This window comes from Dissoconium aciculare (assembly GCF_010015565.1).
Source record: "Dissoconium aciculare CBS 342.82 unplaced genomic scaffold K489scaffold_6, whole genome shotgun sequence".
Taxonomy (NCBI): domain Eukaryota; kingdom Fungi; phylum Ascomycota; class Dothideomycetes; order Mycosphaerellales; family Dissoconiaceae; genus Dissoconium; species Dissoconium aciculare.
This window is the reverse complement of record NW_022984956.1, coordinates 1,023,749-1,046,342: the sequence shown is the minus strand read 5'-3', so window position 1 is coordinate 1,046,342 and position 22,594 is coordinate 1,023,749. Positions and strand designations below refer to the sequence as shown.

At 53.7% G+C, this 22,594-nt stretch overlaps 11 protein-coding genes across 11 annotated transcripts; 5 read left to right on the top strand and 6 right to left on the bottom strand.

The window, feature by feature from the left end:
- The first annotated feature begins 3,924 nt into the window (after positions 1–3,924).
- K489DRAFT_380346 (uncharacterized protein) lies at positions 3,925–5,994 on the top strand. The gene has a single exon (XM_033604859.1). The coding sequence runs from the start codon at positions 4,060–4,062 to the stop codon at positions 5,545–5,547; it is 1,488 nt and encodes a 495-aa protein (XP_033459993.1). The 5' UTR covers positions 3,925–4,059; the 3' UTR covers positions 5,548–5,994.
- A 542-nt stretch (positions 5,995–6,536) lies between these two features.
- Positions 6,537–8,587, top strand: K489DRAFT_410053 (uncharacterized protein; the record flags this gene model as incomplete). The annotated part of the gene is made up of 3 exons (XM_033607659.1): positions 6,537–6,559; positions 6,637–6,669; positions 6,748–8,587. The coding sequence occupies 3 exons, from the start codon at positions 6,537–6,539 to the stop codon at positions 8,585–8,587; spliced, it is 1,896 nt and encodes a 631-aa protein (XP_033459992.1).
- Positions 8,588–8,732: 145 nt separating this feature from the next.
- K489DRAFT_221216 (uncharacterized protein) lies at positions 8,733–9,630 on the top strand. The gene has a single exon (XM_033599734.1). The coding sequence runs from the start codon at positions 8,879–8,881 to the stop codon at positions 9,554–9,556; it is 678 nt and encodes a 225-aa protein (XP_033459991.1). The 5' UTR covers positions 8,733–8,878; the 3' UTR covers positions 9,557–9,630.
- Positions 9,631–9,895: 265 nt separating this feature from the next.
- Positions 9,896–12,923, bottom strand: K489DRAFT_431579 (putative MFS monosaccharide transporter; the record flags this gene model as incomplete). The annotated part of the gene is made up of 6 exons (XM_033608450.1): positions 12,526–12,923; positions 12,453–12,476; positions 11,636–12,389; positions 11,214–11,579; positions 10,802–11,159; positions 9,896–9,994 (listed from the first exon to the last, which is right to left on the bottom strand). Exons 1-6 carry the CDS (start codon positions 12,647–12,649, stop codon positions 9,896–9,898), a joined length of 1,725 nt encoding a protein of 574 aa, XP_033459990.1. The 5' UTR covers positions 12,650–12,923.
- A 1,023-nt stretch (positions 12,924–13,946) lies between these two features.
- On the bottom strand, positions 13,947–14,532 carry K489DRAFT_410050 (uncharacterized protein; the record flags this gene model as incomplete). Its single annotated transcript, XM_033607658.1, has 2 exons — positions 13,947–14,458; positions 14,520–14,532. The coding sequence occupies 2 exons, from the start codon at positions 14,530–14,532 to the stop codon at positions 13,947–13,949; spliced, it is 525 nt and encodes a 174-aa protein (XP_033459989.1).
- Positions 14,533–14,646: 114 nt separating this feature from the next.
- On the bottom strand, positions 14,647–15,424 carry K489DRAFT_319746 (uncharacterized protein; the record flags this gene model as incomplete). The annotated part of the gene is made up of 2 exons (XM_033601407.1): positions 14,647–14,723; positions 14,788–15,424. The coding sequence occupies 2 exons, from the start codon at positions 15,422–15,424 to the stop codon at positions 14,647–14,649; spliced, it is 714 nt and encodes a 237-aa protein (XP_033459988.1).
- Positions 15,425–15,747: 323 nt separating this feature from the next.
- K489DRAFT_319399 (uncharacterized protein) lies at positions 15,748–17,685 on the top strand (the record flags this gene model as incomplete). The annotated part of the gene is made up of 1 exon (XM_033601384.1): positions 15,748–17,685. One exon carries the CDS (start codon positions 15,748–15,750, stop codon positions 17,683–17,685), a length of 1,938 nt encoding a protein of 645 aa, XP_033459987.1.
- A 390-nt stretch (positions 17,686–18,075) lies between these two features.
- K489DRAFT_370553 (uncharacterized protein) lies at positions 18,076–18,609 on the bottom strand (the record flags this gene model as incomplete). The annotated part of the gene is made up of 1 exon (XM_033603152.1): positions 18,076–18,609. One exon carries the CDS (start codon positions 18,607–18,609, stop codon positions 18,076–18,078), a length of 534 nt encoding a protein of 177 aa, XP_033459986.1.
- Positions 18,408–19,224, top strand: K489DRAFT_221200 (uncharacterized protein). The gene has a single exon (XM_033599733.1). It carries the CDS (start codon positions 18,724–18,726, stop codon positions 19,174–19,176), a length of 453 nt encoding a protein of 150 aa, XP_033459985.1. The 5' UTR covers positions 18,408–18,723; the 3' UTR covers positions 19,177–19,224.
- Positions 19,225–19,272: 48 nt separating this feature from the next.
- K489DRAFT_370552 (WD40 repeat-like protein) lies at positions 19,273–20,250 on the bottom strand (the record flags this gene model as incomplete). The annotated part of the gene is made up of 1 exon (XM_033603151.1): positions 19,273–20,250. One exon carries the CDS (start codon positions 20,248–20,250, stop codon positions 19,273–19,275), a length of 978 nt encoding a protein of 325 aa, XP_033459984.1.
- Positions 20,251–20,814: 564 nt separating this feature from the next.
- On the bottom strand, positions 20,815–22,581 carry K489DRAFT_357157 (cdc12 like protein). The gene is made up of 3 exons (XM_033602553.1): positions 22,273–22,581; positions 21,690–22,220; positions 20,815–21,634 (listed from the first exon to the last, which is right to left on the bottom strand). The coding sequence occupies exons 1-3, from the start codon at positions 22,306–22,308 to the stop codon at positions 21,059–21,061; spliced, it is 1,143 nt and encodes a 380-aa protein (XP_033459983.1). The 5' UTR covers positions 22,309–22,581; the 3' UTR covers positions 20,815–21,058.
- Between the last annotated feature and the right edge of the window lie 13 nt (positions 22,582–22,594).

Below are 22,594 nucleotides of genomic sequence, written 5' to 3'. Positions count from 1 at the left end.
CAGGCATGGTCCCGCGCGGCGTCCTTCACCTGGGTGGGAAAACCTGTGCGGGATGGAGAGGTTTCTTTCATCCTCAACGGTCTACCGTGCTGACGGGTATAACGCATGACAGCAGGAACAGACAATGACAGTGCTTGTGGGCGCGCCATGATCCCATGTCGCTGTTATGTTCAGTGCAGGATCGACATCCTTGGTCCTCCCATCAGTTCCTGGCAATCCTACCCAATCGTCACGTACTAGGTACCCAGGAACGACTCTGTGCTGCTCCAGCTTCCTTCGTCCTTCCCATGAGACTCATTCCCACCCGTGCCATCTTGTGTCACAGCATATTGATCGGAATTACCCACGGGTGATACGCATGAATGCCGTACAGATGCAATGCGAGGAAGACATGTAATTTCCCTCTCGGTCCGCTTAGCCGTGCTGTGACGATCGGCTCCGATGGCCTGAGTGGACCCCTCGCACCAGATGAGGGACCGGTCGTGTCGATTGGGCGCCGCTGAGTTTCGTTCTTTCCGCGCGACTGAACATCAAGATGTGTCGCGGCCCTTTGGTCGGGATCATCACGATGTGCCCATCGACGTCACAAAATCAGGAAACAGACATGCTCGGGCAGGGTGATGTGGTCGTGCTACGCCGACGGGACGCTACGAGTGATGGGACGGCAGAAGGCGCTGCTCTGGGCAATTCTCCGAGGCTGGGCCGTGATTGATTGATGGATGCATCGATGGATGGATGGATGGAGCAGCAGCTCAACATTCTCGCTGTAGGGCGGATTGGATGGACAGGTCACACACAACGGCCGGCTTGGAAAGGAAATGATCCAGGTATGTTTCTGGCAGGATGCGTCGCGCCTCCGGGCAGGCATCGGCGCATGCAGGCGGGCATATCGCAGGGTACGGGCTGTTTTCGAGGTACAGTATGTATTTTCACCTGCACGGCACGAACACGTCCTCCTGCGGTCTGAGCTGTCCTGAGCTGTCCTGTCCTGTCCGTGAGACGATACATCAACGACGATATTTATTGATGCATCGGGCATGTCTCAGACGGCCGTCGCCATCCTGGGCAACGACGGCGCTTCGGTGCCATGGTTGGACGGCGACGGTTATTGTTGTGCAGATGGACAACGTGGATACCGACCGGAACGATCACTGCACATTCTGGGACAGGCGACGGAGGGGACGCACGTGGAAACGCTGAAGCATACCTTCCAAGGTTAGGTAGGTAGGTATATACCGATGAGGAACCGAACGCGACTACATGTACCTGATCCCTCCTTCTTCCGGGCACGATGCACTGTGATGACGACGACGACGACGATGATGATCATTACCGTTATTTTTTTTATTGTTGTTATCGTTGTTAGAGAGTTCTATCATTTCGAGGTGCAAAGTCCCCACTGTAGGGAGTATGCAAGGTACAGTAGTACTACCTAGTACCTAGGTAGGTGAGAAAGATCAGCCATCCGATCGAGATCAGAAGGTGCAGGTAGGTGACATGACAGGCAGGCACACGACAGGCCCGCCCCGGGAGCGATCATCTCTGCTCTCCTCTCCTCTCCTCTCCGCGCCTGCCCTGCCCTGCCCTGCCCTGCCATCTCCTCATTCCTCTTTTTTTTTGCGACACGTCCACGGTGCCGGCTTCACACAGTCCACCACCTGCCCTGCCTGGCCGGGTCTCGGGCGCGATGATTATGATATGATAATCATAACAACAATCATGATAGCAATATAGTAATGATAACCTTGGAATATTGGAGGCCTTGGAATGCATTGGGGAGCTGACCAGGTGGTCAGCAGCCCCGTCGTTGCCACTCTCTCCACACACGCCCGCCCCAGGAGACGACTCCGCTGCTCTCGGCCGCCACCCAACCCTTGCCTGTGCAGCGGGAATGCGACACCCCCCGACCCCAACCCATCGTCCGTCCGATTCTGCCGGGTCACGGATGACGAAGCGGCGTGCTTTGGCAGATGAGATCAGCCGTGGTGGGAGAGGAGGGCATGCAGTAGTCTCAGACTATATAGACAGGCGACAGGTCACATCCGAACGCGTGACGTGCGCTTCGGCATTGTAATTATGGTGATGGTGATTGTTACTACTATGTGTTATTATTGTGATCATTCTCCTTGTGAAGCGTGGGCTAGTCGTGTCAAGGGTGTGCTCGCGCGATACGGATCCGCGCCGTTCGTCCGTAGCGTACTGTACACGACTGGGTCGACATGTCATCGATCGGGTTTGGACGATGTGACGATCTCTCGGCAGGTCGAGACGTTTGGTGAATGTCATTCGATATATGCGATGAGTGCTCCGACAGGCATGGGATGGAGGGATCGTGTTGTATTCCAAGGTCGTCGACGATGAGGACTCACTCACATCACACACCCTGCACATCCCGGGGCAGCGCTGCGCAGACGAGCGAGAGGGAAACCACGAATTTCACCTGGTGGTGAACGGGTGCCTTGGAATGCCCAGAAGGGGCCGTGCATCTCGACTAGAGGGCAAACAGGCAAGCGCGGCCCCCGATCACGTTGAGGGATAACGACGATGTTGCGCAAGCACAACATCCGCCATCCCATTCCGGCATTTGCGACTTCAGTACTACTACTGGGAACACCCGTCCTACGGTTGGACAGGTCCTCCTTCCGGAAGAGAAAAGAAACATGATATTCTCGCTGGGGATACCACCATACCGTCTCAAACCCCATCGTGGATTATATAGATACCTCTATAGGTTTGATATATATATATATATATATATCTATCTATCTCATGTATACAGTAACACACATTAGACTTCGGGCGGCCAAACCCACCCTCTGTTTGACATATATGACCACTGACGCGCCCACGCGACCTAGATGCATGTCGCTAGCCATTCCCTCAACAACCGCACGCACTCTCCTGCGCTCTCCTGCATCAGTCGCACGCCTAGGCATGCAACACTTGGGCTGCCTGACAGCTGTTAGCGGGTTCGAACCGGTGTTTCCTCCCTGCACTCTGCGCATCCGGACGACGACGAGGAGGAGCGGAGAGGGGGACGGTCACATGCCCGGTGGCTTCCTCTGGAACTCCGCCTATCAACTAGCGCGTGGGCCGAGCGCCAAACGGCCATGAGGAAGGCTGACGAAACCATGGCCACCGCGTCGATCACGCCCGAGGAGGATGAATTGGACCTCGATGCGGGCCTGGGCCTAGACGACGACGCTGCTGCCGTCACCGCGGATGCCAACGCTGCGGCGGACGCTGGGTGCCGCAACTCTATCGACAGCGCCAGATCCGCGAGGTCCTACGTCGACACCGCGGATGACCACCACCCGTTCGTGCTTTCGCCCGCGAGCCGGGAGGAGGTCGATGATGATCGAGTCCGCCCGCGTGCTCTCTCATCAGTCGACCCGGCGAGTGGGCGCTGCACGCTTCGCAACCACTCGCGCCACCGATCCCAGCAGCGACGACCGCCTTCTCAAGGCACCGACGCGACAGAGCCAGCCTTACCACCACCAGCGACTACATCATCATCGCCTCCACCATCACGATCGCCGCCTCCGACACCATCGTTACTGCTCTCAGAGGAGGAACTGAGCCCTCACCGAGCCGAGCGCAGGAAAAAGACCGAGGCGCTAACGAACTTTCGAGATTCCCTCTTGGGACTCGGAGCATGGCGTCGACCAAGCGTTGCGGAGGGCGAAATAGCGCGTTTCAGAGATGACACCCGCCCCTCCTCACGCATTGGGAGGTTGTATACGTACCGCAAGGCCGACGATCTCAAAACTGATCCCACCACCGCACACGGTAAGCGAAATGACCACCGCTCTGTACTTGCATTTCGTCGTTCTGTTCCCTTCATCGTCTGTCTGACCCATCACGCTCTCGGTCATAACGCTCATTTTTTTTCCTTCTTCCGTAATCTTAGTCAAACATCAACGTCGCAAAGACAGCATATCGAGCCCGTTCAATTTCCAACACATCACCCATACGCCGCGCCAGCATCTCGTTCAACTACAAGACGTCTCCCAGCAGGAGCTCGCCGCCAAATTCTGGGCCTTGTCCACCGCCGAGACCATGCCTGCAGCGACAGCACCGCGCGTCCGTCTGCGCGCGGATGAACTGCGCGAGAAGATCCATCGTGAGATGGGCATTCCCAAGCTCCCACCCCCATCGCATCTAGGCCTGTTGATCTCGACGTCGTCGCCAGCGCTGCCTCGACCGTCCTTGCCGACAAACACCACCGTCATGCGCACCGGAGCGCGCCCACACACCGCATGGTCGGCATCGAATCGAAGCCCGACCTCCCTGCACAGCCCCGATGGATACGCCTCGCCCTTCGACTTTGGCAACAAGTCGGACCACCACGATCCGGACGCTGTGGTGATGAGCGCGAGTGCGCTTCCTCCTCGCAGACAGTCGCTCTCGGCACCCAAGCTGATGAAAAGCATGGCGCTGAGCTCTCCGGTCGTGGCGTCAGGTTTCGTCCACGAGCTCCCCGGCGACTCTCCAACCCTGGAGCGGTCGCTTTCCAAGCCGTTGCCGCCACTGACTCACCGCGACGAGACCGTACCTTCCAAGAGCCGGTCGAACTCTGTACATACGCCCGGCGACCTCAAGTCTTCTCGCACACGGTCATTCGCGGTCTCTAAGCTAAATCCGAAGCGAATTTCGAGGTCGTTGCCGCGTTCGACAAAGCTTGCGCGCCTCTCAGAAGAGATGCATGTCCCAGACATCTTCGACGATTCCAATTGGGAGGCCGACGTCGACTTCTGTTACCAACATTCGGCGGAATCCACCTGTGATTTCGACTGGTCGTTTGTTGACTTGAGCGTCCCAAGACCCGAGGGGGGACGCAGCTTGTGTGAGAGCTTGGACAGTGCAAACGTACCCGGTCAAACACTGTCTTCCAAGACCTCCAACGTTTCGACCGGCGCCTCTGTTAACGTGTCCGACGCGCGAACGCCGTCACCCGTCTCGGAGCGCTTCGGAGCGGATCACCAGCGAGGCCCTTCGGTCGGACATCGCGGATTTCTCGCCGCGAGAAATGGCGGGACGGCACCCACGACACCGGTGCTGGATCTCAGCATGCTCGACCGCGACTACGGGTGCGAGTCTCCTGCGCTCGGTCGAGGCCTCATGAGCTTTCCTCACGCTATTCCGCAGAGCAACGGGTCCAAGTGGTCGCCTCGTGTCGACAGCGCCAACGCTGAATACCCTAGCGATGAAGAGTGCATCCTCACCGGTGTCCATCTCTCGGGGCTGAGCCTCTCTTCGAAGAACCTGTCGCGCGTTGTCGCGGATGACAGCGCCGTGCGCTCGTCCACAAGGCCTCCCGGAACCTGTCCCACCGAGCCGCCACAACGCAGGAGGAGCAAGTCGGCCGCGAGCAGTTCGACCCGTCCTCTGGTAGCCCCTTGGCCGTCGGCCCAATTGCCGTTCGCACCTTCGCTGCTGGTCACCATGCCTTCGTCAGACACAGCGGCAGCGAGACCATCGCTACCGCGTCGACCATCGACCCCGCAGCGATTCTCCAGGCTCTTGGACTCGCCAATCCACGTCTGACGTCTTCAAGGCATCGACCTTTTGTTTTACTGCATCTCATTCAATCTGTGCCGCGTTTGGGCGGTTGTTACATTATGTTGATTTATTCTAATTTCTGGGCATCTGCCCTGGTGCAAGCGCTGGCGTTTCGGAGACAATGGAGGGACTAGGCCGGCTATGGGAGGGTTGTGATCTATATGTGTGCCTGATGATAATGAGGGATGATCTCTGCCTTCGAGACGGGGAACTTGATGGGAAGCTCAGCTGGATATACGAGGGCTTGGGTAGGATGGGATTGTACAATTACGGTAATGACGTCGCATACCAAAAGTCTTTTCTTCTCCTGACGCTTGTGCCATCGTGGGATGACAGTCTTACACCGGTCGTCCACCTTTCCTTCCATGCGCGGTCTGTGAGGTGAAGGAACGATGTCTGCGATGATTGGGTCGACATGGTTATGATCACGATGATGATGAACCGTGGAATTTGCGGGATGAGTCCCATCAAATCCTCCTATTCAAGTCCCGAGCCTGAGAGGGGTCGACGCCCCTGCGAACTAGCGGGCGCGCGGCACGAAGCGGCGGGCGGTAGGATGATGTTATCTCAGCGATTGGGCGGGCTTCCAGACTGTGACTTGCGGGTTGGTCACCAGTGTTACCCATCACCGCCTGTCGAACGCGACTGCTCGCCTTCAGGATTATACAGCACCACGGCCTGCGAGTCTCAGAATTTCACTGCTCGTCGAGAGTCTCGGGATCCACACGACTTCATCTGACAAATAGACCTGCTGCTGGTGGAGGGTGACGAAACCGTAGTCCTGGCCCGGTAACAACGGTTTCGAGGACTCCCACTCCCGCACAGGGTCTTCGAAGGGATAGCCCGATCAACAACATACGACTCCCCGTGTTGCAATTCTTACGTGTTCCTGCATTCATCCGGCCGCAGCGAAGAATTCAAGTTCATTGTCCGCTCCCTCGTACCCCAAATTATGCCCATGAGAAGTGCATGATATGGCAGTGCTTGAACAGTCTTGGTACGTTCTGTCGCCAGGCTCGACCATTACTGGTGAATCCCATCGCAGCTCGTTTGACTGACGTTCTGGACGATCAGGGTCAAGGTCCAGGAGAAGACTTTCGGAAAATGGTGAGTCCAGTGAGGGCACAATGGCTGCCGTCGTCCAGTTGCAGACCGTCGTCTAACGGCAGGCCCCGCGCTCTGAAGGTTGAACAACAAACTCAAAGCCCGTAACGTCCAACTCAACGACCTCGTCAACGACCTCTCCGACGGCGTCATCCTCATACACCTCCTCGAGATTCTTTCGCAGGAGTCCTTGGGCCGCTATGCTGCCCGACCGAAGCTGCGCGTCCAGCGCTTCGAAAACGTCAACATCGCCCTGGACTTCATAAAAGGTCGGAAGATCCAATTGACGAATATTGGGGCGGAAGATGTCGTGGATGGCAACCGGAAGATCATATTGGGCTTGATTTGGACATTGATTCTACGCTTCACCATCAGCGACATTACGGACCAGGGCCTCAGCGCAAGAGAAGGTTTATTGCTCTGGTGTCAACGGAAGACTGCGTGCTACGACGACGTCTCCGTCAGAGATTTCTCCGCGAGTTGGAATGACGGTCTGGCGTTCTGCGCTCTTTTGGATATCCATCGTCCAGATTTGATCGACTTTGATCGGCTGGATAAGTCGGACCACAAAGGCAACATGCAGCTGGCGTTCGACATTGCATCGAAAGAGATTGGGATTCCGGACCTGTTGGACGTGGAAGATGTCGCCGACGTTGCGAAACCGGACGAGAGGTCGCTCATGACCTACATCGCATACTGGTTCCATGCCTTTTCACAGATGGAGAAGGTTGAGAATGCTGGCAGGCGGGTGGAGAAGTTCGTGGCGAATATGTCCGGCGCGTGGGAGATGCAGAACAACTATGAGAGGAGGATGCGCGCGCTATTGGAACAGATCATGGGTCAGCAGCAGACGTGGGAGAAGGCGCAGTTTGATGGGACATATGCTGAAGCGAAGGATCAGAGTCGCGTCTTCACGAAGTACAAGCAAAGCCAGAAGCGCGACTGGGTCGCGGAAAAGAGTGATCTCGCGGGCCTGCTCGGAAACGTCAAGACCAAACTCAATACCTACCGTCTGCGGCCGTACGAACCTCCTGCCGATCTCAGCCTGGAGGCGCTCGACCAAGCCTGGATCCGTCTGATGGAAGCCGAACGGAATCGCAGCCAGGTCATCAACAACACCATCCGTGACATCAAGAACAATCTACGGCGCACCTTCGCCGACAAGGCTAATGACTTTGCGTTGGCATTGAAGACAATGACCGCCAGTATCTCGGGCCTTGAAGGGGAGGTTGAAGACCAGCGAGACCACACCCATCAGATAGCCCAGAGCCTGCCCCCGATGGAGCAATACCTCGACATGATCGCACAACTTGACACGCAATGTCAGGAGGCCAACATCGAAGAGAACGATTACACAACATACACCTACGACGAACTCGCGTACGAGTTGGGTCTGGTCCGGTCCAGCGTTCAGAAGAAACTCGCATTCCTGGAAAATCAGATGGTAGCCAGGAACATGACCAACCTGACCCCGATCCAATTGGAGGAATTCGAGTCGGTCTTCCGACACTTCGACCGCGATCTCTCCAACTCCCTCCAGGAGCTCGAATTCTCCGCCGCCCTGGCAAGTCTCGGCTTGGTCTACGACGAGCAGGAGATGCACGAGCGTTTCCTCGAGGTCTCCGACCGCAACGGCAGCGTCTCCTTCGAGCAGTTCATCCGCTTCATGGTCGATGTCACCGAAGACCAGAACACCGCCGAGCAGGTCTTCGAGAGCTTCCGCGAGGTCGCCGACGGCAAACCTTACGTCACCGAGCTCGACCTCACGCACAGCCTGATCCCCGACGAGATCGTGCAGCAGCTTCTGGACACCATGCCCGCGCACAAGGGGCCCGATTTGCAAGAGGACCGCGACTTACCCAAGTATGACTACATCACGTTCATGGACAGATATCTTGGCGGGAAACCGAATGGTGGATGAGGGCAGGCGTCGTTGCGGAGTGATTGTGTGGAGAAAGCATAGGTCATATATCCCTAATGAAATCCCTAACGAGCATCGTCATATGAAATGCTGATCCCTGACCGTTTGGCATGGAACGTGTAGATAAAGCTTGACTGCGCGCGAATCATCTGGTCGAGTTCCCCGACGAGATGGGCCGTCCACGTCGGCGAGGTTTTTCGAACCAGGCCTTCAAAACCAGAAACGTTCAATGCCTCTCAGATCACGGCCGTTCCGTCTGCGTTGTATCGGCAATATACGCAAGCATCACTGATGGGCCCCCATGCCGTGAGAAGTCAGAGCCTTGATAGATGGGCCACGTCCGGAGCCAGTGCGTCAGAGAAAGAAACTTCGAACATCGCGAATCTACTGAAACATCGCCGAGGCTTCTCCGCCGTGATCAGGAACCTTTGCCAACGAGCACCGGCATCGGCCAAGCACCACGCGAAAACGGCAGCGCATCCGTCGAGCCGTGAACAGGAAGGGAGGAACGATACCCAAAGTCGTCGGAACAGACGCCTCTCAAAAAGACCGCTTGCGGTTCTTGTCGTACTCCCTCTTCGCCCTGAAGCTATCGTGATACGACTGCAGAGCTCTGACGTTCTCCTCGTGGGCCTTGCAAGCCTGGATGTTCTGTTGCTGCAAGGCAGCGAGGTTCTTCCGATATTCCTCGTTGGAGGAGATGGCCCGCTCGATCTGAGTCTTGGTTTCTCGCAAACGCTTGAGTTTCTCGTGCAGGTGGTCACATCGCTCGTTGTAGCCGATCTTCTCTTGTTCGGAGATGCCGCGGCTAGTCAGCATGGTTTGGAAGCGGGTCCATTCCTGTTCGGAGGTTTGGATGCTGGCTTCGAGGTCGGCTTTTTGACCGCGGAGGACGTTGTCGTCGAGAGAGGACATGGTGTGGATGATTCAGGCGCGAGGGAGATTTTGTGGTGGAAGAAAGGAAGCTAGGCGATGGTACGATATCTCCTGCATCATTCCGATCGTTTTAAACTTACGATGGCGTGTGTCTTCTTATATTGTGAATATTGTTGCTGCCGCGACCTCCCTGATTCGTCAGGTGACACCGAGCATATGGATGTATTTTGCTGGTGAAAGATCATCGTGTCACCCCTCGATAGGGGGCTTGGTGTTGCAAGGGAGGTTCTATTTGTACGAGCGCCACCGAACCGTCTCTATCCGAGTTCCAGCCGTTCTGGTCCGAACGAGACGTGGAAGTACATCTTTTGGCTTTTGTTGATCCTGCCACGTCGGGAGTGGAGTTTGTGTTTTGCTCGGATTGGTTGTGGCTTAAAAGTCCAGTGGGACATGGTTTGTCCGACAGGCGAGATGTAAACCGGAGTGGCGTCCGATCCAGCTGAGCTGGAGTCTGTTGGAAGTCATAGGGTCCTGTCGGCAACATCAGCGGAGGATGGAACGTGAGTCGCACAAGGACGCCGACTTGGTCGTCGACCTGCTGATTAAAAGGAATGGGTCGGCCAGTGAGCCCTTGCGTCGAGATGGCGGCACATCGTCTTCGTAATCCTCTTGCCAACGTAAACGGGCTTGACAACAAACGGGTAACGCCCCAATTCCGATGATCTTTATGATAATTCATACTGGTACTCCGCATGTGACATACACACGAGCTGCATAATGGTCGTGATTATGCATGGAATGCGGGCTTGTACGACACGGCAGACGAAGATAGCGCCGGCGCCACTGTCGGGAAGAAATATAAGCTGACTGCACGAGCAAATGTCGCGATGATCTGTGCCGCAGTCTAGATGCATCGGGCACACACGCAGGCGCATCGAGCGGGACAAGTGGACGTGGGACTGCAATTGGTCGTGTCTTGTCTGTGTAGACTTGTATATGATATGCGTTTCAGAAGATATCTTGGCCTCCTCACTTGCCGGCACATTCTCGTCCGCAAGATTCCTAGGACCGAGGCTGCGGAGCTATAGAAGAGTAGCGAACCAAGCTATACTGAGCTCTAATTCAAGCGTGTTGAACTCGGCAATCGAAAAATGCCGTGAGAGCCCTGTTGCGTAGTACTCACTACTTACTTAACTGAGTACAGGTCGGAAGTAAGCACGATGCTATTGAGCAACCGAAGGTCTTGTTGACGTCAAATAAATTTGTAAATAGAGGTCTAGATGATAATGGAACGCATCTCGAAGTTTTCTGGCGAGATCATGCCATTTGAGAACCTACTGCTTGATATCTCGAGAGATCGCTCTCTTTTTCGCCGAATCTGGCATCTCCCAGTTGTCCGGCTGTATCGTCCGAGCCCGAGAAGCCGTATTCCTTGGCCTTTTGATCGATTTCCTCATCGGTCAAGAACGGCATTTCGTGACTGGCGCGAACATAGGAGATTTTCTCCACGTAGCCCTTAGCAAAGATGAGATCAATCTCTTCGAGGGAGCGTTTGCGAGTCTCCGGATAGAAGATGATCACCAAAGGCAGGAAGCCAAAATTGCATAGCGCATAGACGAGATAGGTGGCCCATCCAATGTTCGAGATCATGACGGGTGTGATCATGACAATGAGGAAGTTGAAAAGCCAGTTCGTGCTATGAAGATCGTTAGCCTCAATGCCCGTAGTCTGAGAAGATCTGCTCACTTACCAGGTAGAGATCGCATTCGCTCTGCCTCGGGTTCTGATAGGGTTCACCTCAGCCGGATAGAGCCAGGGCAGAGGAAGCCAGGTCGCTCCAAAGAAGGCGATGTAAAGGAAGAAAGCAAGGACCGCACCCTTCGCCGAAACATCCGGCTTGATGAGACATGCGAACGCGAGCGTCATAGATAGTCCCTGACCGATTGTACCAACAATGAATAGCTTGCGGCGACCGACTTTCTCGATGATAAACCACGAAGTAGTGGCGAAGATGGCGTACACCGTGATATTGACACCAGAAAGGATCAGTGCCATATTTCTGCCTTCACCAACGCTTTGTTCAAACAATATTGGCAGGTAATAAATGACCGCATTGCTATTATCCGAGATTAGCAGATGTATCGTGAAACCCGATGATCGTTTATAGCTTACCATCCACCGATCTGCTGGAACATCTGACTCGATGCGCCAAGTAACATACGTCGAAAGTGCTGGGTTTTTCCGCCCGTGAAAAGCGCGCTAAATGGGGTGTTCTCACCCCCGACACCACCGGAGATTTTCAGGCTGTCTACAATGATGCCGAGCTGGAGCTGGACCTCGGGATCGTCTCGACGGAGTCCTCGGAGAGCAGCGAGCGAAGTCGCCGCTTCCTCAGATCGATTCTTGGACAACAGCCATCTCGGGGATTCCGGCAAGCCGATAAGCGTGAAGAGGAACAAGCCGAAAATGACCTGCAACGAGATAGGAAATCGCCATGTGAATTCGTCGGGACCGAAGCTCGCGCCGTAGTCAGTCCAGTACGCAATTAAGGTCCCGATGGCAATAACTCCGCCTTCGATACAGATAAGTAGGCCACGGTTGGAAGTCCGGGAACATTCGGCCTGGTATGTTGGGATCGTAGCCGTGTTCAGTCCGTTGCCGAGGCCCATCACGGTCCGACCGATGATGAACTGCGCAGTAGCACTATGGCCCGGAATAGAAGTGACTTGGATTATGACTCCGATGATCATGATCAGTCCTCCCAGGATGACTGCTCGTCTTCGCCCGAGGCGATCTCCGTAGGCAAGAGCAAAGATCGCCCCGAATAGACAGCCAACTTCGTAGATTGCGGTGACGAATCCTTGCCATGTCGAGTTGTTGAGAGTCTCGGGAAACGCGGTGTTGAAAGGTCTAGCAGAGATAATGCCTGTTGACGATGCCGTGTCAGCGATGCATTCGACATACCGATGTCCGAGTCACGTGAGCATACCAGACATGACTCCCTGGTCGTATCCTGTGATAATGTTAGCCTTGATTAGACTTCCCAAGGACGCCATAGATACCAAATAGCAGGAAGCCGTTCGTGGCAACGACCGAGACAGCAATACTCAAGGCACGGCCGGTGAGGCCCATGAAGTGAGGCACGCCATTGGCATCATCTTTGTGGGCAACGTTGTTCAGAAACATGTTGCGCAGTGTCCTGGCCTCTTCGAGCGGTCTATCATACGTCCGAGTCTGAGGTCCAGTCGTGGATTGTATGTAATGTACAGGAATTGGGACGAAGTATATGTTGGGCGCAAGATACAGACAGACTCAAAAGAGTTTTAACCTGGAGACTTCGGGCGAAATGCTGCTTCGGGCGACGATGCGACCAGACTCTTTGCAAAGATTGAGAGTGCACCGGACAACATACGGGCCAGCCTACAGTAATAGGTTGGTTGCAGTGCACATTGCGTGGTCTATCAACACTCGGACTATACCTACCTAATAGTACTGTAGTAGATGGGACAGAATAATAAGCCCAGCTGCATGACACGCGCATGGAGGAAAGGTTCATGAGTCGCGTTGTTACATCATTGGCTGCACGGGCCTCCCTCCCCGCCATGGCCTTCCCGCTAGCCTTTCTCTGTGTGCGGACAATGTCACCTCAAGCCTCCAGCAGCAACCTTGGAACTCTTCTTACTACGAGTTATTGGGTACATCGGCCTCTTTCATCCCCCGGCCGTTTTCTCGATGACGGATGTGCCCCCGCTGTAGTCCCGCCCGGAATCCATGGCTGTCTGTATACTACTTGGCGAAGGACTATCAGCCGCGATCGTGGTGCTTCTCTTTCCACTGAACGCCACTCCAAACCACCGTTCCCGCCGACATGCCCGTGCCTTTGGTGTTTCCACCTGAACCTGTGAGATGGAGTAGACCCTGATCCTGAAAAAGTGGACATGGATTGATGGGCGATCGCATTCTTCCGGTCCGAATATGGCCCGCAGCGGAAGCGGCATCTCACGGCTTTGTGCCGTCCTGAAAGCTTGGTCTGAGCCCGCTCGGCATTCATGTCGGTTATAATACACGGTTCTTCATGTTCCATGATTGCACAATGACAGAGCATGACGACATCCTGTCCTTCTTTCCACTATGTCAATTGAGAAGGTCCGATGCCGCCGACACATGATTTCGCAGCTTCATCTTTCGACGCGTTCGTTCTGGGTCGCAAGCAGAAATCAAGTCGATCACGTCAATGTGGAGCATGTACACCTCCATCCAAAGCGGCCACTAGACAGACGTAAGTTGCCACAATAAGTGACTTTGCGGCGAAATGCGTTGAAGCGTTGCACGAGTATCGGGTCGTTGCCGAATCTTTTGCCCAAACCCGTCCCGGATCTTCCCACATAGAATTCTTCCGTGAACCCATTGCGGACAGCTTCTCGGGAACAATTGCGGCAGCGTTACCCCGAGTGATGGCCGTGAAGACAGGCCGTAGCCGGCCTCAGCCGAATGCTCGATCCATCGCGGCCCCAATGTCATCGCCGCTCTTTCTGGTATCTACCGAGATACCGCTCTCATCTGTTGACGGAAGCTCGTCAAGTAGACTTGCAGTCTGGCTCGTGTTCTTGTCTGTCGAAGCCTTCGAGGGCTCCAGTAGCCTGTTTTCACTGTCGAGCCAACCTGGAGCTTTCCTTCTCTTTTCCGCAAGATCACGCTGCGTTATTCCGGTCTGCCATTCGCTGATTTTCTGTGCTGCATCCTTGCGCTGTCGAGTGATCTGATCTAGCAGTGTCTGATTCTGTGCTATGATCGCGCTGGGATGCGCTGCGAAGCCCGAGGCTGACGTCACGTAAGCTGGCAATTCCGGACGTGAAGCAGCCGGGGCAGAGTTGAGCATCGAAGGCGGAAGCGTTGTCGGCAAGGTGACATAGTTGGGTGGTAGAGTCGGAGCTTTCGGCAGATCGATGAATGGATTTACTGTCAAGGGCGTCTGTTGTAACAGAGGATGTACTTCTGATGCAGGGTCAGATCTCATGGAATTGATACGCACCGTCAGATACGCTTCATGACTTACTGTCGTGCTGCATTTTTACCGTTCAAATATTGCAGTGCTTGAATGTCATGCAACATCCATCATGAGGGAAGCTGTATGCAAGCTGTATCCCTTGGCGTGAGTGCCTGAGGCATAAAGCTCGAGGAGATCATAGCGTGATGACGAGCACAAGAAGGAGCAACAAGACAATGACCAGTCCGATGATACAGCAGCTTGAATAGCGATCTGTAAAGCCCATCAGTATAATGTTTCAAGTCCGGAGGGATTCTCGACCTTGTCATCGACTCACCCTCGTTTTGCTCGATCACGTAGCGTATCTTCTTCATCCCATCGGAAAGCTTTCCCTGTACACGATCTGTGATGTTTTCAGTATCGTCAAGGAGCTCTGCCTGTTCTTCTAATTCGCGTCCCATCGTGTCGGCTTGCGCGCGAAGGTTGCCGACGGTAACAAACACATCGTCTAGAGCTTCGTCTTGTTCGTGCATGATTTCCATCTGTCGCTGCTCTTCCCATGCCCCGTAATCGTCCCCTTCGTCCCCGTCAACATCGCCAAAGCTATCTGGGTGAGCAAGTCCTGCTTTGCCGTCCGCATATTGGACAGTCTCGTTCAACTGACGATGCATGTCCTCCACCTCTCGTCCGACATCGGCAACCAGCTTCCTACGCTTCGCGACTTCTGCCACGTCTAAGCCATATCGGTAAGGATCGCTCTCAACTGCCTTCACGCTGTCCACCAAATCTTGAAGATCGGTACTCAGATCTGTGAGGGTGCCTTCGAGTTCTTGTCGTGCTTCGATAAGCTCCGGTGTTGTTGCACTTGATGCTGATGACCGAATCCGTAAATATGACGATAGTTGCGGGCGCGTCTGGTCCAGCAGACCGAGTATATCGGTCTGCGCCTGTGTAAAGGGGTCATTGGCCGCCATGGATAGCACTTATGTGATTAGGACTTGATTGTTTCCAATACTTCTGTGTGCGCAGAAGAGCATTAAACAGTGAGATCCGGAAATGCGACTGACAGGGTGCTGTTCCTGTGGTTATGTTGTGATTGCGCTCTGATGATGATGAACGTTCCGTCCCGACAATGCCATAAACACGAAAGCTGCACCCATCCACGTGCCTGAGGAAAGCCAGATTCAGGGACTTCAGGACCACAGCACAACCTTGGAATGCCGGGGTCGACTTCAACAAAACAATTTTATCCCGGCAGTAGTTTGATTAGCATGATTCTATTACATTCGCAGAAAGCATGAGGGACTCTATCAAGAAGAAGTTTGCGAGGTTGAGGGACGAGGTCGCGTCTGATACAACATGGCATGAAGGCTCAGAAACGCCCACACAATATCTCCAAACGGGAGAAACATCAGAAAATTCATTGGGTCCCGCTCAACCACTCCCGCATCTTCCAGATTTCGCCAGTAGTCAAGAATACGTTGATTCCTTACTGGATTTCGTTGGACAAGATGAGCTATTGCGATCTCTCTGTGGAGGTGTTCACATCTTGGACTTCTTCACGAGCGATCCGCCAATATATGATCGGGTGCTGCCAGTGGACTGGCGGAAATTTTTCTCGGAAACAGATATCATAGACGTCCTCGATCTTTTGATGCGAGAGGATCTGGCCCGCTTTTCCGTCCATAGTGTCGATGACGAGAGCCGTCGCTCATGGAGAAATGGACCAGTGCCGCCTTCTAGTCTCATTGAATATATTGCAAAAGTAAGAAAACATCTTTTGATCCGCGAGCCTGGAAAATCACAATGCTACCGTAATCGAGCTATGCGACCAGCTCACAAGTTATCTCGTTTCGTTGCTCTAGGCATGAACGTGAAGAAGGTACATGAAGTTGGCATATTCGCTTCCTACCTGAATGACCTTGCCACGGAGATTAGTGAAGCAACCAATGAGCCTGTATCCCATCTCGTCGACTTTGGGTCCGGTCAGAACTACCTTGGGCGTGCGCTCGCAAGTGAGCCGTACAACAGGAATATCGTGGCGATCGAAAGCAAGCAAGCCAACGCCGAGCGAGCAAAGCAACTCGACGTCCTGGCCAAACTTGCGATCAAAGAGAAAATTCTGAGGAATAAAAAAGCCTACAGAGCCAAACTCAATGGCAAAGCGTCGAGCACACCAGCTGAGCAGGGAGATCCCGATGCGTTGCCTGCCTCGGCGAACGAGACTGTGACAGATCAGCCGGATGCGGAAGCTAGAGATTCAGATGCTGCTCCAGAAGTTGAATCACCTTACGTTGGTTTTGGTAAGATACAGTATGTGGACCATCGGATCGCAGATGGTGACCTCCGCGATGTCATCGAGCACATGCCTGATTCAGGCCCGAAGAACCTTATGATCATGTCACTTCATTCTTGCGGCAATCTTGTTCACCATGGACTACGATCAATGGCTTTGAATCCAGAGGTCAAGGCAGTGGCAATGGTTGGCTGCTGCTACAATCTTGTCACAGAACGACTGGGGCCCGCGGATGGCGAGACATCTGATAAGTTGCCTACACTGGATGATCAGCCTCGCCTCTCGTCAAGAGGTGAAGCATGTGATCCACACGGATTTCCAATGTCTGATCGATTCCTGAATTACTTTGCAACCGAGGGACAGAGTCAAACCAGAGGCATACGCTTGAACACCACCTCCCGAATGATGGCCGTGCAGGCACCATCGAACTGGGGCTTGCAGGATAGTGGTGACTTCTTCCCGAGACACTACTTCCGCGCGCTCCTGCAGCGCATCTTCCTCGACCGTGGAGTTGTTGGGCCACCCAGGGCTGAATTCGCCGGCGGGTCCAGCGCCGCTGGACATAGCAGCGGCGGAACACCAATTTACATCGGGAGCCTGCGCAAGGGCTGCTATGACAACTTCATTAGTTATGTTCGAGCCGCCGTGGCTAAACTTAGTGATGATCCCGAAGTCGGCCATGTGTTCAAGGAGAAGATGGCTGACATCAGTGATGAGGAAATCTTGAAGTATGACAGAGAGTATATTGCGCGAAAGCCCGACCTGAGCGCCGCTTGGAGTTTGATGGCCTTCTCCGCCGGTGTGATCGAGGCTGCAATTGTTGTCGATCGATGGCTCTGGCTTCGTGAACAAAAGGATATCAAAGCAGCATGGGTCGAGCCGCTGTTCGACTACAGACTCAGCCCTCGTAATTTGGTAGTGGTGGGTGTCAAGAATTGAGCAACGGGGCATTGCCGAATGAGTAGCCAGTACTGAAGTCGAATATTTGGGCATTCGTGCAGCCATGATGATTTTCAATGGTTGGACCATGACTTGTTTGCTGACCAGACCACTATCGTTGCCAGCGACTTCGCCAAGAAAATTTTCCTCATCAAAAATGCGGCTTCGTTACGGGGGCTTTTTATTCCACCCTGCTAGACATCATTAGTCATGATACTCATCTTCTCTTCTGACCGGTGATGGAGAGGTCGAGGGTAACGGTGTTGCGAGTAAGCCTAGCAACTTCAAGCAGCCCGGTGCCTTTAAAAGCTGCCCTGCAGCAGTGACGGCTGAAAGGCATCCTGATATTACTATTGTAGTCCAGATTCCCTTTATGCGAGCGATTTGCAATCATCGATGTGGCCATTTGAATTTCGACGACGACGACGACGACGACGACGATGACGATGACGGCGAAGGCGAAGACGAATGTGATTGGGATTGGGCCGAATTGCGAAATGTATCAAAATAATTGAGAGCATCGAGTATCTCTCGAAGAATTCGAGGATCATCTCTCTTCAACCCAACTGAAGCACCAGCCATTGGAGTAAAGAGATCCTTCTCGTGCTCGCAAGATTCATGTGCGATATTGTTGGTTGAATCTGTACTACAATGACGAGTAAGGCTTGCTGCGAGTTTCGTGGTGTTTCGCAGGAGAGGATCAGAGCCCATCCACTTTGGTCGCTTGAACGGTTGACTGGTTGGCGACGGCGGTGCCCCTGTCTCTGATTTCAGTCTTGGCTGTGGGATATTTGCTGTCAAGTCGTATTGAACATCGAGGTATTGCGAGTTGCGCTTTCGTAACGAAGGTAAAGGCTCAAGAGCAGGTGATGGCATGGGCGGAGACGACGATCGCAGCACAGTGTCATGCTCGGGAGCAATCATGGAGATGAATGGAGCCGGTCTGATCGACCAGAGAAAGCTTATTGATCTCGTGCTCGAGAGAGAAAGTGGAAGAGAGAAGGTACGCCATCGAAGCTACAGTAGAAGTGTCGGAGGATGTCCCATTGCCACGCCAGAGACGACCCGCTACTGAACGTGGGAGGCACGTCATCTGTGAGAGCTGGCGCTAGATCGTACAACACAATCATTCGGCTGCATTTGTGTATGTTTAATGTACCAAGTTTCCTGCGCATTCTGTTGCATATTGAGTGGGAGGATTTCGTCCTGTACATGTGCACATGTGCATGGGGCGCAAATGTAGCCTCATCTCTCAGGCGGTGGCGCTCTAGAACCGGCCAAGCGCGCCACTATGACAGCCAAACTTTACCAAAGTCGCCCGGACTTTTGGGTGACAGCTGTCGCATCTGCATCTTCCTTTCAGCTGGAGACCCGAGCCCACTGTCGATCGTCGATGTACATGTAGATTGTAGTCTTTCGAAGCACACTCAAAGTCACGAACAACAATATCAAGAGCAAGGCAGAGCACTCACAACGCCGATCCAGAGTTGAGATGCAGTTCATGGCGCGTGACGGTACAATGGTCAGTCGTCTCGCAGTCATGTGTACCTACCAAGGTACTGTAGGTAGGATCAGCCCACGCTCAGCTCATTCCTTTATTCCCCATACAACAACACTGCCATCTCCACCAGCACTGGCCCACTGCTTCCTCAGCTGATTCCAGGTCACTGCACTCACAACGTCTTGCTTTGACGTTGCCGTGTTGTCTCTGGGGGCTTTTCCCTCCTTGTGGTGCAGCCGATGTAAAACTTGCCCGGTGAGCACATCCCAGGCAAATATCTGCCCATTCTCACTCCCACAAATGGCGACGGCGTCTCCAAAGGCCATGGTAGCGCGGACTCGGTAGACGGTGTTGGTGAATGCGCTATCCTCGAGAGTCTTCAGGCAGCGTCCACTGGGCCGATCCATGAATCGCAGCTTCGAGTCCAGACAGCTAGTGAGATAGCCGTCTCCAGCTTGGGTCGGAGCAATGCTTGTAATCCCTCTTCCTGGCGCGACTACGTCTGTATCCACATAGCCTGTACTCAAGTCATATACCCGGACACGTCCATCAATGCTTGATGCGAAAATCTCGTGCCCAATGACTTTCACATCCGAGACGGCATCGCGAGCATCGCCAAAGGACATAATCGGGCGAGAGTCCGATCTCGCCTTGACATCCCAGACCTTGCACGTACCGTCGAAGCTGCCCGTGACTATCACACTGTCATCTTGTCCGCCGAATGTACATGTGTTCACTCGTGCAGAATGTCCCATGAAGCGCCTGGTAGCTTGAGCTGTCTCGACATCCCAGAAGAACACCGTCTTGTCACCTCCGACCGAGACAAAGCTACGGTTGTCTTGTGCCACAGCAATGTCGAGTACTTCATAGCCGTGCGCTTTATATGTCTGTATCAAATGGGTCGTCGAAGGATTGAATAGCCGCACGTTGCGATCTTGACTGCCGGTGAGGATATATTTGCCTGAACCGGCAGAGAATGTGACTGCATGGACAGGCCCGTTGTGACCAGTCAATCGTGCAACTGGTGTCGTTGGAAAGGAAGAGAGAAAACTTGGTGTCGACATGGTCGTGGTTCTGCTTTCCGTCTTGTTATATCATGATCGCTATCGTCGCGCAAAAAAGTGGACTTTTCTTCATTTCGATTGCGCAAGTCCTAAGGCTTATACGTGTTGCGAGTCAAGCCAACGCACTTCCCCAAACCTATCCCTTGCATATATCATGGGATAATGATGATGTTGTTCGGAAGGCTGTCAATGTTCTGAGCTTTGACCTGCAACATCGACCATTGCTTCCTCCACCCTTGAACTTCGGCTGTCGCATATCTGGACATGCTAAGCACATGCCTAGGTATGTAGTCATCGCCGTATGATAAACAGCATAATAAGCATTGCCCTCTCTGCCAACGAACGGATTTCGCAGCTTGGCGCGAACAGCTCACGAATTTTACCGTATCATGGAGAGACCTGCCACATCATATGTTCCGCCACGTGCATAGCATTAGGATATGATTTGCAATGCGCAACACTGTACTTGAAAAGACATTCCATGTTACGACTATCAAAACATACTCTAGGACATGCTTTTGAGTCTGCTGAAAATATTTCTGGCGCAAACCACAGAAGCAGAATCCCGCACTTTGCTCCACGCTCTCCAATCCCGAGACCAGGAAGACCCGCAAGCTGCAAACAAAGGAAAATAAATATTAAGCACAACAAGTTCAAGGTATCTTTTGCAAGCGTTCAAAGTGCTCCGACCCGGCATATTCCTCTCTGAGTGGTAGTTTCAAGTTCTGTCGCTAACACGCGTCTGAAGTGACTATGTTGCAACGACAAATGCTGCCCGTATCGACATTAAAACCAGAAGGATGTACATCTAGCGACGGCCGGTGCGCGACATGCTGCCCTGCAGACCCTCAACCTCAACCTCGAGCTGCTTGATGATAGCATGGCTCTGCTCAAGATCCTTGTTGAGACGGTCACGCTCGGAGATCAGCTTCTGTTCCCATTGTCGGAAGCGCTGCTCCTCAATCTTGACTTGCTCAGTGAATCGCTTCCGGAGTTGCTCTTCCTCCTCCTTGAACTTAGGGTTGTCCAACTTTCGTGGCCGTGCCTCGCCGAATTTACGGGTCTCCATCTGTTGCGCGCGGTAGGCCTCATAGTGGTTCTCCTCAGTGGTGTGAATCAGATCAAGCATGTGTGTGCGAATGAGGATAGCGCGGAGTTTCTTGAAGTCGCAGTGCTCTTCGTTCTCAACCTCAGCGACACCCCAGGCGTACTGGCGACCCTTGACTGTCCGCTCATCGGGTGTGGTGACATCCCGCTCGGAGCCGATGACGGAGAATGGCATGGCGGCGATAAGGCTGCGAGCGTGCTGCAGACCGGCTTCGTCGTCCTCCTCGAGCGGAGGTGTGTAGATCTTGATGCCTTGAGCTTCGATGACATTGCGAATCTGAAACCACGTGTCAGCTAGGGATTACATGTAGTCTGTTGAAAGGCTGACTTACTCGAGACTTGAATTTAGCGAGGTCGGCGGGTGACAGAGTGTCGGCCTTGGCCACGACGGGGATGAGGTTGACGCGAGTGCACAGACGCTTCATGACCTCGATGTCGAGTGGCTTGAGCGTGTGTCCAGTCGGGCGAATGAAGTAAAGGCAGGCGTGCACTCGGAGATCAATCTTCTCTGTTCTCCGGGGCTGCTGCTCCTGAAGCATGTAGCTCTCATGCTGGTCGTCCAAGAATTCGATGATGGGTTGCCAGCTGTCGCGGTTGTTTACGTAGTCTCCAAAGCCGGGTGTGTCGATGACAGTCAAGCGGACCTTGAAGAACTTCTCCTCCAACTCAGCCTTAGTGATCTCAATCTCGACGGTCTTGTCGATCTGCTTGGCGAAACGTCGGCGATGGTCGGCGTAGTTCTTGATGGTGGTGCTAAACAGGGTGTTGATGAAAGTTGTTTTGCCGAGACCCGACTCGCCAGCAACCATGATGGTGAAGGCGGCACCTCGCTTGGCAACGATCTTGTGACGCTGGTTGGGAAGCTGGAAGTTGATGAGTATATGTAATTCTGCGATTCCTCCCATTGCGACGTACGTTGGCAATACCAATTGGCGACATGTTTTCGGCCATTTTGACGGTTGCTCACTACAGGCGAAAGGACGGCGTAGGTGTGAATCTGCACGAGACGGGAGGTTGAACGAATGCGCGGATGATCACGCGTGACGATTTCTCTAGAGGCCAGATAAGGTCAGTCAACGAACTCGCCTCAAATTCCAAAAGCGCATTGGAGAGCTGTTGCTTTGCAGAAGATCAACAGGACAGGAACATACCTGATATGATTCTCGTCGACCTCGAGAAGCGACGACAACGGCAAGGCAAGGATGACCTGGGTTATTGCTGGCGCGCAGGATGGAAG

Coding starts and splice junctions, on each gene's coding strand:
- K489DRAFT_380346 (XM_033604859.1), top strand. CDS start 4,060: ATGCCTGCAGCGACAGCACCGCGCGTCCGTCTGCGCGCGGATGAACTG.
- K489DRAFT_357157 (XM_033602553.1), bottom strand. CDS start 22,308: ATGGCCGAAAACATGTCGCCAATTGGTATTGCCAAC. Junction 22,221..22,272: donor CGCCAATTGGTATTGCCAAC/GTACGTCGCAAT, acceptor ATCAACTTCCAG/CTTCCCAACCAGCGTCACAA. Junction 21,635..21,689: donor TCGCTAAATTCAAGTCTCGA/GTAAGTCAGCCT, acceptor ACGTGGTTTCAG/ATTCGCAATGTCATCGAAGC.
- K489DRAFT_221216 (XM_033599734.1), top strand. CDS start 8,879: ATGGGCCCCCATGCCGTGAGAAGTCAGAGCCTTGATAGATGGGCCACG.
- K489DRAFT_221200 (XM_033599733.1), top strand. CDS start 18,724: ATGTCCCATTGCCACGCCAGAGACGACCCGCTACTGAACGTGGGAGGC.